This window comes from Coffea arabica, chromosome 6c, assembly GCF_036785885.1.
Source record: "Coffea arabica cultivar ET-39 chromosome 6c, Coffea Arabica ET-39 HiFi, whole genome shotgun sequence".
NCBI lineage: Eukaryota > Viridiplantae > Streptophyta > Magnoliopsida > Gentianales > Rubiaceae > Coffea > Coffea arabica.
In genome coordinates this window covers 15,065,886-15,081,916 of record NC_092320.1, presented here as the reverse complement: position 1 = coordinate 15,081,916, position 16,031 = coordinate 15,065,886, and the positions used below count along the sequence as shown (strand labels likewise).

Genomic DNA, 16,031 nt, shown 5'->3' with positions numbered 1-16,031 from the left:
AATTGTTTCCCTTTTTTTTTTGCCCACAATATTAATACTCATCAGCATCTCCACTATTTCCCCTTTTTTCTTTTTTTTTTTGGCACAATACTAATACTCGTAAAATGACTGGTAATGATAGAATTAGGAACAAAATCATAATTATTAAAATCAATCTAGGCATTAATCTTGGATCAAAGGGGATGTAGCTCACATGGTAGAGCGCTCGCTTTGCATGCGAGAGGTACGGGGTTCGATACCCTGCATCTCCAATATTTCTCAATTTTTCCTTTTTTTCTGGGCACAATATTAATACTCATAAAATTGTTTCCCTTTTTTTTTTGCCCACAATATTAATACTCATCAGCATCTCCACTATTTCCCCTTTTTTCTTTTTTTTTTTTGGCACAATACTAATACTCGTAAAATGATCGGTAATGATAGAATTAGGAACAAAATCATAGTTATTAAAACCAACCCAGGCATCAACCCGGCATGAGAATCGGGTTGGCGGATTAGTGGTTCAATTAGGGGGTTACTGGTTGAACCGTCGAGCCACACTTTATAATAAAAAAGAATAATATAATTAAACAAACTTATAAATTATAATATAAGTACAGAAATTCTTAAATGTTAACAAGTCATAACCTATTCATATTTCATAGTTCATATACATATGCCATACTCATACATGTTCCTTAGTTCATGAATTCATATTATTATTATACATAAACATAAATGATAAACCTAAATGTTAAAGAAAGAAAGAAAGAAACCCTAATTTTCAAATTTCTTTTCAATTTTTCTCATCTAATTATCAAAAAGAAAACAATGTCCATGCTAATGTGACTGGTCAAATTAAAAATTTGGATAAAAAGGTAATTTCAAAAAAATTTCTTAAACCCACTGGGTTTAGCTGATCATCAATTCAACCGTTCAAATCAAACTATTCAAAACTAGTCACCTGCAACTCCAATTCAATTGCTACACCGGCCTGGTTTCATGGCCAGTCCACTGATTTGACCAATTCAATTATCGGACCAGGTCGAGTTTAATAACTATGAACAAAATACAGATGCTTATAGCGGAATAGTCACGGATAAAAGGCTTTCAATCTAACTTTAAAATCACAGTATTCTTGTCTTCTGTACGAAGCCATTGATTCAAGTTAGACATTTACAAGAATTCAATATTTTATTATAAGTTTAGTTTAAAAAAAATGCAACTTCAAAGTGAAACTTCCAAAATTTAATTTAGAAGTCACTACTAGAAGCTTGAATTTTAATAACAGTGTAATATATGTAAAACATACCAATCACCTTTTATGGTTTTCTTCATCCCTCAATTTAACAAATGCAAATGTCCTTGGCTCTTACATGTAACTCTTTTATGTTCCGGTAATTATTATCAACATATATAGAATAAGAGTTGAAGAGCTCTTTGGTCTGGCTTCGTTTTCGTCGTCCTCTCACGTGCCAAGCATGTGAAACGCCAAAAACCATTCATGTCATGCGTTAGGATTGATTCATCAGACACTTACATAGACTTGCTCTCCAGGGTTTTCTCATATTTCTGCCGCTCCCTCCTCCTTCACCTTACCCTTTGCCTCGCCCTCTTTTCTTCAATCAACCACCACTACAACCCTTCTTTTTCCTTTATTTATGGGACAAGATTGCTCTTTGGCTGAGTTTCATCTTCGTCGTCATCACTTGCGTGTCCCCTGAAAGAAATATAAAGTTTTTTGTGTTCTGGTTGCTGAATGTGTTTTTAATCGATTGGTGCGACACCGTTTAGTGGCCGGTACTTTCTTTTGTGCTGCTTTCTCTAAGGTTTCTCTCAAATTTTATGCCCTTCTCTCTCTTCCCCTTCTTTTTCGCCTCACATTTTTGCTTTTCGTCCTTCCTTCTTCGTCCACCACCACTGCAATTGGTTAAGACGGAACAACTTGTTGTGGTAATTCCATAACTTTCCTATTTGCTTTCCTTTTTATGGTTTAATTTTTATTTAACCCCAACATTGAATTTCTCTCTCTCGTCTTTGTTCTACTTTGGTCTGAAGAGGTTTGTCTTTGTTTTCTTTTTATCCAACCAAATATTTCTTTCTTTTCTTCTATTCTTCTCATTTAGGTTTTTTTCACAGGAAGCTTGTTCATCCTCCATCAATCCTGATGAATTTTTTGGAACTAGAATACCCTCTGTCCTTTTCTAATGATATTTATCTCTTAATTTTTCACTTTAATCCTTCTGCTTTGGTTCTATTTCCTGTTTTTCGCTGATGCTTATGGTGTTATGTGTATGATAATCCGGGTATTTCGGCCTTTATATTGGTTAATCACTTTTGAAAAATTAGTAAATCCTAACCTAAATCCCTAGGGTAGAACAATCCTTTTAAGAGTACGTCATACATCGAAATTCAATGGTACTAAAGGTGGCGCTGATTTGCTTAATTCTAGCATTTATGAAACTCCTACAAATCTTATTGAATGCCTGAGAATATTTTAACTGAATACTTTTCATATTTTGATGATGTGCCTTCAAATATTTAAACTCATTGATACTTCATATATATGCCAAATATTTGACATCCCCTATATGGTTGCAAACATTTTTGAAAGGTGGCTAATGATTTGTTGTCAGCATGTTCAGTTATTCTCTTACTAAGTCCCATTGGATTTCGCTCTAACCAAGGACATCGTTTAGGTTTTTCTTCCTCTGCACTTTTTCATACAATTGATAATTTGCTGCTTAATTGGATCATAACTAACGCAATGTACCCTGTTATTTAATAGATGCATATGTTTTTGCTTGCTCATCTATTGTTTTAATCTGCTAGAAAATAATATTTATGTCTTTACAGCTGAAACCACCTTTTTTTAGCTGAAACTCATGAACCTTGTGTATCTTCATTGTATACCTTTTCCTATTTACTCAGATTCTTTTTTGGTAGCCAATTTTAGGAAAATAATCTGAAAAAGGATATGGGGTTGGAGTTGGTGGTTGTTTTTTCGGGGTGTTGAAGTGAGGAGAACAAGTTCTTTTGAATGCAAAAATCTATTACTCAAAAAGAGTATATAATTTAGTGAATTATGAAATATACTGATCTGAAACACATTGGTTTATTTCAGGCCAAATTGGATATGCTCATGTGCCCATGATTGCCAAAGGAGTGATGTTGGGACCTGATCAGCCAGTGATCCGTCACATGCTTGATATTCCACCAGCTACCGAGGCACTCAATGGAGTTTAAACGGAGCTGGTTGATGCTACTTTTCTTTTATTAAAAGGTTTGTCATCTAGCCGTCTTAATTGTTATTCCTATATGAAAGCTAACATTTGTTAATACTTGATAGTCAAGTAAAGAATGGATTTATAAGCATAATTATAAATTTCCTTGACTTGCTTCCTTTTTCCCGTTTGACGTGTTTGGAAAAACCTGTTTATCATTCCAACTAGGTATGATCATGTCAGTTGGTTAGTTTTTCAAACTATTCTGTCCTCCTGAACTTTTTTCAATGAGGGCAGTTAGTTAACTTGATGCAAATCAGGTTGATGTATGATGAAAATGGTCTAAAGAATTTAGGTTTCCGGTCATATTTCTATTTCTCTTTAGATATCATATCTTAAATGGTCTTCTGCTGATTGTTCTCCCAGGTTTTGGTTGTTGCTAACCCTGCCAACACAACTGCATTGATCTTGAAGGAGTTTGCACCATCAATTCCTACAAAAAACATTACTTGTTTGACAAGATTGGACCACAATAGGGCCCATGGTCAAATCTCAGAAAAATTGGGCGTTCAAGTTAGTGATGTTAAAAATGCCGTTATATACGGAAATCAGTCCTCAACATAATATCTTGATGTCAACCACGCAACTATTAAAACATTAGCTGGAGAAAAGCCTGTTCGTCAGCTTATAGCTGATGATGCCTGGTAAAAAGTTCAAGTTTTTGCAATTTGCTTCTTAGGTTTTCTAAATTCTCCATTCATTGCCATTGTTTGGTATTGGTTTCACATTTCACATGGTTTTAATGAATATATATTATCTAAATTTTTAGGTTGAATATAGAGTTCATAACGACAATCCAAAGATTGTAGTGTTGCAATGATCAAGGCTAGGAAGCCTTGAGTGCACTCTCTGCTGCTAGTGCCGGTTGTGACCACATCCGTGATTAGGTCCTTGGAACTCATGAGGTAAATCTTAGTGTGCATACTTTGCACAATATGCATAGTATACTTACTCTGCTCTCATTCACGATTTATGCTGCATTGTAGGGCACATGGCTTTCTATTGGTGTATACTCTGATGGCTCTTACAATGTGCCTGTCGGGCTTATATATTCCTTCCTAGTAACCTGTAAGAATGGAGAATGGGCTATTGTTCAAGGTGAGCATGGAGATCTTTACTCTATGGCTTTTGTTTGAAATGACTTCTTATAGCATCAGATGTTAATAGTTCGTACATGAATTATTGGTGACTAGCGATTATTTATAATTTTGATTAGTGAAAAAATTTAATCAGTTACTTTGGTCTGGACTTTCTTTCGTTTTCATTGCTTTCTTAGTGGCACTATAGATCTGTCTTGTTGTCCATGTACCAGGACTTTCAATTGATGAGTTCTCAAGAAAGAAGATAGATGCGATAGCTTGGCTATCAGTGAATAATGCCATTCTTCAATCTTAAGGAACGAGTAATGTTGGTGCTTACTCGTGATACACTCTCTTTTAATATTTGTAAAAGTTATTTGTCATGTACTTCGTTTCAAAAGAGAGTTGATGAACTTTGTTTTCTTGGGAGGTTGAGTGGGATTGGAGTTGGTGGTTGTTTTTTCGAGGCGGTGGTTTATTCACTATCTAGCTAATAATGCCTTTCTTGGGACCCAATTTATTCATGTTTGGTTGTATTGAATGCCATTTCTTCAATGTACTGAGTATCCTTTTTTTTTTTTTCTGTTCTGGCCTCTCTATTTGCTATTACTTTACTTTTGCTATGTCTTTTTCCTCTTTTTCTTGAATTCTATATGCATGTATAATCTATATGATTTCACCCTTTTTTCCCCATTTTTCTTTCTTGACCTATTTTCTCTTTCCTTCTGTTGGTAGATGGATGTAAAGGCATTGAGTATATTTGAGGTCCATAGTTCTTTGGTTTGATAGACTGTCATCCAAGGCCTCACACCTCAAAACTACTGATGCAGATCATATTCTTTTTCAAATTTGGTGTTTGTCTAATTGTTTAAATATAATAATTTATGATCTGGTGATAGATATAGATTGAACAATGAGGGGCATAGAAACTTGTTGTCTGGTGGATTTTTTAAAATTCTGTCTGTTTTGTGGGTGGTATGAATAGAATGAGTGGCATAAACATGTTGTTAAGGAGATTGCCAAGTGGGAGTGAAATAATTTGTGAAGTGAGAAACATTGTGGAAGTACTTGGTATGTTAAATATATACCACTGGTAACTTTATTTTGAAGTTATCTATTATCTGTATAAGTTAAAAGTTATTTCATGTGTTCTGGTATTTCTATGAAGGATTGATCATATGTATGAACATAGCAAAAAATTGGTGAAGATAATTAATACTGATTTTTCAGTTTGGTGTTATGGCCTTAAATTTTTCTTCAACAGTAGGCAATGGCATACGAGTTGATGCTTGAAATTTCGAGCACCACTACAACTGTTGTAACTTAAATTCATGAGTTTTTTTTTTGGAACTTTAATTAAACCTATCCTTAAAGACATCTGTTCTTTTCTCTTGTAAACTTTAATTAGCATATTGTTCCCTAAGTGCTAATAGTAATCTCTCGATTCTTCTTAGTCTTGTGTTACATTTTTTTAATTCCGATTTCTTTATCTTTCAAATAGTAGTAATGTCCTTAAATATATAGGTATTTCACAGCTATTTATGTTAAACTGGGCACACACATTTTTATCTCCATGGCGCACCACGCGATTTATACCTCCTAGTTCTTTTTAAAGGGTGAACTCAAAGACTTTTTTGTAGTATTGTAATTATTGTTTCTGTCACTACCAAATTCGAACTTTTAAGTGTGAAATTTGAAGGTCTTGTAGTTGAAAATATTTGAGGCCTAAAACATGCAGGAGGTATATCCAAGCAAAATGCTTATGCATTTATTTTGAATCCATCGGTTCGAGAAGAAACAAATGGACTTAAGAGTCAATTTTCAAAAATAATTAAGAACATCAATACTTCTTGGAAAGGGAAAATCGTCCAAAACATTCTTCACATTTTGTAAAATAACTTTTTTCCTCCCTCACTTTTAAAAGTGTAATTTTATGTCACTTACATATTCACATTGATCAAATTTAGTCTCTAACTAGGTTTTCGATCATTTTTTGGCCGGAATCCATCACGTGCAAGACACGTGATCATTTTTGAAGGGTAAATTTGTCAAATTATATTTTACATAATCTGATCTATATTCCTCCACATTTTATAAAATAAATTTTTTCATCCCTTACATTTCACAAAATGAATTTCTCCATCCCTCACATTTCAAAAATGAATTTTTCATTTCTCACTAATTATGTGTGTGAATACTTTTTTTTTAGGAAAAATCGTCCAAAACGTTCATCACATTTTGTAAAATGACTTTTTCGTCTCTCACTTTTAAAAGTGTAATTTTTTGTCCCTTACATATTCACATCGGTCAAATTTAGTCCCTAACTAGGTTTTCGATCATTTTTTGACCGGAATCCATTACATGCAAGACGCGTGATCATTTTTTAAGGGTAAATTTGTCAAATTATATTTTACATAATCTACTCTATAGTCCTCCATATTTTATAAAATAAAATTTTTCGTTCTTCATATTTTATAAAATAATTTTTTTATCTTTCACATTTCACAAAATGAGTTTCTCCATTCCTCACATTTCAAAAAATGAATATTTTCATCCCTCACTAATTATGTGTGTGAGGAAAACCCTAAAAAAAAAATACGTGTGAATACATTTTGTTTAAACACATGTATATGTCTATTTGATTTTGCTTAATAATACGAATAGCATAAATATATGTATATGTCTATTTGATTTCACTTAACAATACGAATACCATATATTATACGTGATCATTTGATTTTATCTGGTATTAGCTAGTAAAAAATCTTGCATTCATTGTCAAGTTGGTCAATAAAGCTATTTTCGATCAAAATATAATAATAATATGCAAATTAAGGTTCTATTGGTAAATATTAGTCATGATCATATAAAAAGAGAAGATAGCCCACAAGTTGGGTCCAATTACATACATGTGTTTATGCTATTATTATTAAACAAAATCAAATAGACATATATATGTGTTTAAAAAAAATGTATTCACACACATAATTAGTGAGAAATGAAAAATTCATTTTTGAAATGTGAGCAATGGAGAAATTCATTTTGTGAAATGTGAGGGACGAAAAAATTTATTTTATAAAATGTGGAGAACTATAGATCAGATTATGTAAAATATAATTTGACAAATTTACCGTTAAAAAATGATCACTGCCTTGCACGTGATGGATTTCGATCAAAAAATGATCGCAAACCTAGTTAGAGACTAAATTTGACCGATGTGAATATGTGAGAGACATAAAATTACACTTTTAAAAGTGAGGGATGAAAAAAGTCATTTTACAAAATGTGATGAACGTTTTGGACGATTTTTCCTTTTTTTTTAAGCACATGTATATGTTTATTTGATTTTACTTAATAATAATAACATAAACACATGTATGTAATTGGACCCAACTTGTGGGCTATCTTCTCTTTTTATATGATTATGACTAATATTTACTAATAGAACTTTAATTTGCATATTCTTATTGTATTTTGACGGAAAATAGTTTTATTGGTCAACTTGAAGATTTTTTACTAGCTAATATCAGATGAAATCAAATGATCACGTATAATATATGGTTTTCGTATTGTTAAGTGAAATCAAATAGACACATACATATATTTATGTTATTCGTATTATTAAGTAAAATTAAATAGACATATACATGTGTTTAAACAAAATGTATTCACACACATATTTTTTTTTAGGGTTTCCCTCACACACATAATTAGTGAAGGATGGAAATATTCATTTTTTGAAATGTGAATGATGGAAAAATTCATTTTGTGAAATGTGAGGGATGAAAAAATCATTTTATAAAATGTGATGGACGAAAAAATTTATTTTATAAAATGTGGAGGACTATAGATTAGATTATGTAAAATGTAATTTGACAAATTTACCCTTTAAAAATGATTACGCGCCTTGCACGTGATGGATTCCGACAAAAAAATGATCGGAAACTTAATTAGGGACTAAATTTGATCGATGTGAATATGTAAGAGATATAAAATTATACTTTTAAAAATGAGGGACGAAAAAAGTCATTTTACAAAATATGGGGAACGTTTTGGACGATTTTCCCATTATCTTTCAAATAGATTATCGAGAAAATTATTCCTGTCAAAAATATGTGAGGAACCAAATAATTTTATATAAAAATTGAGGGACTAAAAAAGAAGACGCTAGAATGGTGGAGCACTATTTAGGCAATTTATCCAGTTTATATATTTTCTTCGACAACGACCTTACTTTGACTCGAAAGTCTTCCGCTCAATCACTCGTATAGTCGTATTGCTTATATAGCATTGCTTCCCCGAGCGGAGTTTTCTTTACTCCAGCTCTCATCCCTAATGGACAACTCGAGATTCTCTTACGGGAAGGCTCAAAACGCATCGTTTCATCATTACCAAAAGCTCGATTCCGAATCCCGATCCCCACGGTCAATCAACGGTGATTTCTCATTTGGCGGCGACACCGATCGCCGATTCGCTTATTCCCGGCAGCCTTCATTTCACCAACCGCCGCAGGAGCCTCAGACTCCTGTCTCGATCAAGGATTCTACCAAGCCGTTTCTATCCAGAACAAGTTCTAGCGTTGATATTCCCCTGAATCTTTATTCATACGATAAAATCGAGAATTTTGCGGATGAGTCAAAGGAGTTAGATGAGAAATTGTCAATTTTGTCGTTTATTTTGTTTATATTTAAGAGCGCGAGATCGGGGAATAAGCAGCTAAGGAAATTGTTCGTGTTGATATCGCTTAACGTTGCTTATTCTTCTGCTGAATTGTGTATTGGACTTTTCTCCGGCCGAGTAGGTATGAAAATTTTGAAGCTTTTATTTTTTTTTTCTAAATTTCGATATGCTGTATAGCTTACCAACTATAATTAGAACTATGCACTTTATTAATGCTGCTCGCTAATGTTAATGAGGAGCATTAGTCAATTTTTACCATTAATGACTTTGGCTTGTGAATTTATACACTTGAGAAACATTAGTCAAATTAGATGCAAATATATAGGTTTAGTCACAATTAAAATACTAAACCTTTTTATCTTTTATCTTTATTTAAAAAAAATTGCTGGAAAATGGGATGAATTCTCTCAAGCTGTAAACCTGATTTGGTAAATTTATTGAATAAAACTGATTATTTTGGGCTTAATGTATCGTAATCATTTTCTTGGTTATAGTTATATTAGTTGGTTTGTGGTGTTTAGATTTGATTTTGTTCTTGCTTTGTCCAGGTTTGGTTTCTGATGCATTTCACTTGACGTTTGGCTGTGGACTGTTGACTTTTTCCTTGTTTGCAATGGTCACTTCACGGAGAAAGCCTGATAGGTGCTATACATACGGGTGAGATTCAATCCTTTAGTTTAGCTATGTAGCTTCTTTAGCTGAGTAGTCTTAAAAATTTCTCTTCATTGCTAGCTTTTTGATTAGCCAGTTTATTTTGTTGCTACCTTAATTTAATGTATCCTCCAGAAAGATTACGAAGGTATGTTCAAGGGGATATTCTTAAACAAACCATTTTGAAATGTGGAGTTGTTTTCAATTGGAAAAGAATATAATTTGTTTGGTAACATTTTCTCGATCTCCTATATTAGTATGATGACGGCTCTCGGTCGTGTATTCTGGACTATTGAGATGAACAGTTTTCAAAAGGATAATTGATCCGGATTTGAATTTCTGTCAGGTATAAAAGACTGGAGGTTCTGTCTGCCTTCACCAATGCTGTAAGTATTATACTTTTTGATCATGCTTCGACTTGCCTTTTCATAGTGACATGCTCTAAGAGAAGCTTCTAGTAATTTTCCAATAAAGCATCTGTTTGAGATAGACAAATGAATGATGTCTTCAAAGCATCTATCTTTCTAGTCCAGGAATATCCTACGAAGCAAAAGTATTTAAAAGAATAGGCTTTTGTTGTTGAGAAAATTTTGGTCCCATTCTCTATGTGTATAACTTGCATTGATGTATTTTGCATCTATGTATTAACATGTCAATGTTTTGTCTGTGTTCCTGGTGTAGACAGCTGTTTCTTTTGTTTTTGTCATTCTCCTTGGCCGTGGAAGCACTCCATGCATTTATACAAGATGAATCTGAGCACAAGTAAGTTGGTAGTCTCAGGATATGCAAACCACCTTTTAGGACTGTCACGTGGAAGATATTGTCATTTCATGAACAAAGTCAGTTTTGTTTTTTTCTCTCCCTCTTCCCCTGTACAAAGTTTATGTTTTTAGTATGACATGTATGTATTTATATATATGTATTTAAACAATTATATGCACCTATTGTTTTTTCTCTTTGTTGTACTGCTAATCAAGTAACAACAGTTATTTTTGGTTTTCACTAAGCTTTTCAACTTTATCATTACTTTTGATCAAAGTGAGTGTGATAATGTTTTGGAGTTTATTGATTGAAAACTTTATTTAACATGAGATTGAAGCATTCCTGTATTTTGGAAATTGAAATTTGAAGTAACTCAAGACATAAGAATTCCCACCAAAAGAGAGTCTGTGATTTTGGCTAACACTCATGAGATTTTCCTGTATTAGTTCTCCTTTTTCTGTTACAGGCCTTCTTCTTAAGTTTTATTTAGAGGAAGAAAATGAAATGTTCAGAGGCCTGATGTTAAAAATGAGGCGAAAGTTAGTTAATGTCTTTTATCTCGACAGCATGAGCAGAAGCTTAGCTGTCAATATAAGGAAAGCAAATTAAAATATGGTCTACATTAAGAAGTCATTTTGTAATCCGCAGAAGCTTAGCTCTCAATATAAGGAAAGAAAATTAAAATATGGTCTACATTAAGAAATCATTTTGTAATCCACTAATTGACTTTCTTAACTGCATCTATGTACTAGGAATAACTTTCTCTTTTACAGTCCCAATGATTTCTTTTCTTCTGAACTCTGAAGAAATTTTAAGAAACATATTCACTTCATCTGTCTCAACCTAAGCATCATTTTTTTTTATCTTGAGGATACAAATTTTCAGAAATAGGGAATAAGAGAAATCTATTATGACTAGTTTCTGGATATACCTTTTCTGGCTAGGAAATGTGATTATTTCAATTAGAAAGTAAGTTCTGCTGTTGAATTTTAGAATGGCTTTTCACTTATTTATAATTCTCCTCTGATCTATAATCAATTCCAACTTCTAGGCATTACTTGATAGTCTCTGCTGTGACTAATCTGCTGGTGAATCTCATTGGTGTGTGGTTCTTCAGGAACTATGCTCGCATTAATCTTGGTAAGTCTCTTGCTTGTGCTTGGAGTTTTCTTACCTCTAAGTTGAGGCTGTCTTGTTACTTTCCATATTTTTTCCTAATGAATCATGTGTTGACTCCTCCTGTTGTGTTCTTGTATGTATTTTCTCTCCATTAGTGGAAAATAACATATATATATATATATATATATATATATATATATATATATATATATATATATATATATGTATGCTTCCATGTTGAAATTCTTATGTGAAAAATTAATTGCAGTTTACAGAAATGCTGAAGATATGAATTACCACTCAGTTTGCTTGCATGTTCTTGCAGACTCTATTCGTAGGTATGAGACGAATAACTGTAATCACAGATGCATTTCTTTTAACACATATATGCCTTCATGTGATTTTACTACACATGCACAAGCACATGCATATTAACATTTACATATATAAGGTACCTCTTACGTGTCTTTCTGAATATCTAATTTCTATTTTATTTCATTTGCTTGCTCATGGGTCTTAATCTGTCTGCATTCTTTGTTTCTCAGTGCAGGATTAATCCTAGCATCCTGGTTATTAGCCCTTGGGTATTTGCTCTCTCCTTTGATTAAGGATGTTTTGTTTCAACTAAATATCACATACCTACCTATTTATGTGCTGGTTTTTTGCAGGGTGAGAAATGCTGAGGTTTTGTGTTTGGGACTAGTTTCATTTACTGTTTTTATGCTCGTGATACCACTTTTTAAAGCCACTGGTGGCATCCTGCTGCAAATGGCCCCTCCCAGCATGCCATCTTCAGCCTTGAGCAAATGCTGGAGACAGGTAGTTCTATCTATTTTTGCATTATATTTTACTACATAAGACAAATAGATAATTTTTCGTATTTGCAGTTGATTAATTCTTTCAGTGAATTGTTAGGTAAGCACCCGGGAAGAAATTTCAGAAGTTTCTCAAGCTCGTTTTTGGGAACTGGTGCCCGGTCATGTCATTGGATCAATTTCATTACAGGTAGGTATCACAATGAAGTTTGGATGGCAACGGTATTCATATGTCATAACTAAACCGGCACAAGCAATTAGTTCTATTTGACCATAAAACTGATTGGGCACACATTCACCTTTCAAAAGGATCTGCTTTGCTTTATGCTATTGGTTTTACACTTGCACTATATCAGTTGTTCTATTGTTGGATGGCTTTCACAGGTGAAGAAGGGAATTGAGGATCGACCGGTACTTCAATATGTGCATAATCTGTACCATGAATTGGGGGTACAGGACTTGACGGTACAAGTTGACTACAGCTAAAGTTTCACTTGTGTATTTGTATTTTATTCCAGGTTGCTGGATACAAAGATCAAATACCCAGGGCTGCATTGGCGGTTGCCAGTTGAACCTTGTATGAAAAAGATTTAATACTAGTTAAAGTTAAAATTGCCTATACGTCAGCAAGGAAGAAAGGTTTCATTTTTGTTTAGTCATCAAGTCAAGAAACAGTTAATGTTCATGACATGATTGCCTGTAAAGAATTTTGCTCGGTTTCTTTTATTGATGCCTGGCACAAGGTTCAATCTTGTAGATGAAGGCACGAGTTGGTTGTCCTTTATCGAGATAACTCTTTGCTTCAGTTTAGAATTGTTTCCTAATGGAACCAGAGATGAGTCATCATTGCATTTATGTCGCAATAAGTGTTTCTTTTGTTCTTGTCTGTATATGATAGCTGTTCACTAGCAAAAAAGGAAGTCAGCTGAATAAAAGGGCAAAGTGTCCATCCCCATCAAAGCCTAGATTAATCAGAGTAATAAACCGAATATTGCAGTATTTCTCTGTAGTTTCTGGCACTTTAACCAATGTTGCTAGTGTATGGCTGCCTGAATGGTACGGTGGCAACTGAAGAAACCTACTCATTTTGGCTATCATGTTCGATCATGCTGAATATTCTGGCACAAGCGCTACCTAGGTCAACATCACATCACTGATGGTTCGCTTACATTCAGCACATTGGAAAGAGATTCCATTACAGGGTTGACCACACAATTCTTGCACTGGAGGCTGGCTGTTCACCATTCTTAAGAATCATACTTGACAACGGATGAGGGTTGGCCCCTGAGATCAAGGGAGCGTCCAAACTTGATGAACTGATATTTATTATACAGGATGGCCACGACTAAATTGCTTTCATCTCAAGCTGAGAAGGATTTTCCTTCTCTCCGAGGCTCTTCTACTTCTTGACCTGGGTGATCAACTCAATTGAATCATCTGGCGCTGGGAATTGGAGAGGATGTTTCATATAAATCTTCAAGCTGCATCTTAGACTTGCAAAGCCTGATATCATAAGAAACAATCCCAAGTCAAAGCAAAAACAAGTAGTAGTAGTGATATTGGACAAAAAAGGTATTTTAATCGAGTTGGAAGAGGACTGCCTGGATGCCTTGGCTGCTCTGCCCTGAACACAGAGATGGTTGAACCAGTGATCTGATCTTGGTATATATTTGGCGCTCTGCTGTTAACAATTTGGTGTTTTTATGAAGGATTAATGCCAGTGGATTTAGTGGCAAGTAAGCAAGCGGGCAAAATTGACCCCCACTTAATTTTTTTTTTAAAAATTAATTTTAAAGTTTAGTAGGGGCAGGCAATTGTGTCCTGATGATCATTTATTCGTGAGTAAGATTCATCATCAGTGTGTTATTCACCGGCACCCTTATTAATTTAATTGTGAGAAGTTTGTTGCAGTGATGATTTATGTACGAGAACGACACATTTCTTAGCATTCGCATTCAACGTAATAATAAATGTAGTACTAAAATCTCATATTTCTAAATTGACATTAATGTGCTAAAATGACGTTTGAGGTGACAAAATTGGAATAATATTCAAATCTAAGCGACTAAAAATTAGTACTTTTTTTTTCGCAAAGAGAGAGAAAAAACAAATAAAAGAAAAGGAAAAAATAAAAAAGAAAAATCAAGAAACAACCTGATAATCGCAGTAGTGCTACACAAGTATAAGTACTTACTATAAAAAAAACTAAAAAAGAGAAAAAAAAGGGAGAAAATACAAAAAAAGGGATAATTTCACAAACCTCCCCTGAGGTTTTTAACAATTATAGAGAACTCCTTTCAGGTTTTAAAATTACATATATTTCCCCTACTTTTAATGTTTAGTAACAATATAGGTCCGACAAGATAAATTTTCCCACATAAATCCTAAATTGTCCTTTTGTAGAAAACTAAGAAAGAAAAATATAATGTACTCAATTATTTTCTTCTACACTTTGCATAAATCAACAAGTCTAATTCCTAAAAATCATCAAAGCAAAAGTTCTAAAATCAAGTAGTCGTCTAAAAAAAATTCTAAATTGCACATAAAATATTAATACTTGCCATGCAAAAAAAAAAAAAAAAACACACACACACACACACACACATACGGAGCCCATTGACAATCAGTTGTACCTAAAATTAAATATTAATGTTCAAATACCTTTTTAATGCAAGTTAATATGATCTAGAATCATCATTACAATCCTTCTATGGGTTTAAAAATATTAATATCTCAAAAAGTAGATGATCAATTCTACCTCTATAATAAACAAAATAAAAATATCTAATCCAATGAAAGAAATTCTTATGTAATTATTGACATTTTATAAAAATTTTTCTTGGCAACAAACAAAATATGACAAATTTCACATCTTTAGTTCTTCTTCTTATTTCAATCATTAATTTAATTATTTATTTCTTTATCACTGCGAGTCTCTTTATTTCCTTTTAATTTGACAAATAATTTGCTCTCTCTGTTGCTTTTGTAAGTTTCAATTTACTAATATCCACAATATTGAAGATAATAAAAAGAAGTTATATTAATTAGAAAACAGAGGAGAAAAATAGACAAGAGACAGAAAAATGATTTATTTTTGGGTTTTGTGAATTTATTACCTTAAATTTAAAATTGTCTACCAAATGAAGGGCATTATAGGTATTTTACTATATCAAAAGAGGTAAGTGTAATTTTTAAAATCTGAGGGGAGCTGAATAAAATTGTTAGAAACCTCAAGGGAGGTTTCTAAAATTATCCAAAAGAAAAAAGGATAATTTCATAAACCTCCCCTAAGGTTTTATGAAATATCACTTAGCTCCCTTGAGATTTTTAAAATCTCACTTAACACCCTTTGAATTGACATTTTGGTAATATTGGAAGCCTTTTTAACCAAAAGTAATATTAAAAATTTCATGTTTGAGAAGAGAGATTATTTTAGTGCCTTTAATACCCTTAGGCTATAAAAAATGAATGTTTTACAAATCAAGAAAAAAAAGTATTAAATTGGAACCATTTTAAAAGTAAGGAGATGAAAATTTGTAAGATTTTATATTATAGCAAATAGTCACTTCTACAGTAAGAAAAGATAGTAAAAGCAAATACTATTTTTTGAACCATTTCTACAAATAGAACCTTTCATAGCATTGAAGGTAATTAACATGTAA

At 32.9% G+C, this 16,031-nt stretch overlaps 1 protein-coding gene, 1 non-coding gene and 1 pseudogene across 4 annotated transcripts; all 3 read left to right on the top strand.

Moving 5' to 3' along the window:
• The first annotated feature begins 104 nt into the window (after nucleotides 1-104).
• Nucleotides 105-4,925, top strand: LOC113693005 (malate dehydrogenase-like; annotated as a pseudogene).
• Nucleotides 179-251, top strand: TRNAA-UGC (transfer RNA alanine (anticodon UGC)). The gene has a single exon. It is a non-coding gene; the product is annotated as a tRNA-Ala (tRNA).
• A 3,660-nt stretch (nucleotides 4,926-8,585) lies between the features above and the next one.
• LOC113694333 (metal tolerance protein C2) lies at nucleotides 8,586-13,224 on the top strand. 3 transcript variants are annotated; one of them, XR_011815894.1, is made up of 10 exons: nucleotides 8,586-9,143; nucleotides 9,571-9,679; nucleotides 10,020-10,059; nucleotides 10,359-10,435; nucleotides 11,487-11,575; nucleotides 11,823-11,892; nucleotides 12,100-12,138; nucleotides 12,223-12,373; nucleotides 12,459-12,559; nucleotides 12,888-12,999. XR_011815894.1 is itself a non-coding variant. In XM_072053076.1 (10 exons), exons 1-10 carry the CDS (start codon nucleotides 8,678-8,680, stop codon nucleotides 12,939-12,941), a joined length of 1,185 nt encoding a protein of 394 aa, XP_071909177.1. In that variant the 5' UTR covers nucleotides 8,586-8,677; the 3' UTR covers nucleotides 12,942-13,224. The 3 variants fall into 3 exon arrangements, 2 of the variants coding, with proteins under 2 accessions (XP_071909177.1, XP_027069058.1); XM_072053076.1 differs by having other exon boundaries at nucleotides 12,470-12,559; nucleotides 12,888-13,224; XM_027213257.2 differs by having other exon boundaries at nucleotides 12,470-12,559; nucleotides 12,754-13,224.
• The last annotated feature ends 2,807 nt before the right edge of the window (nucleotides 13,225-16,031 follow it).

Excerpts from the sequence above, each read along its gene's own strand:
- LOC113694333 (XM_027213257.2), top strand. The coding sequence starts at position 8,678 with ATGGACAACTCGAGATTCTCTTACGGGAAGGCTCAAAACGCATCGTTT. Across the intron at positions 10,436-11,486 it reads CAAGATGAATCTGAGCACAA|GCATTACTTGATAGTCTCTG; the intron begins GTAAGTTGGTAG and ends TCCAACTTCTAG. Across the intron at positions 12,374-12,469 it reads TGAGCAAATGCTGGAGACAG|GTAAGCACCCGGGAAGAAAT; the intron begins GTAGTTCTATCT and ends GTGAATTGTTAG.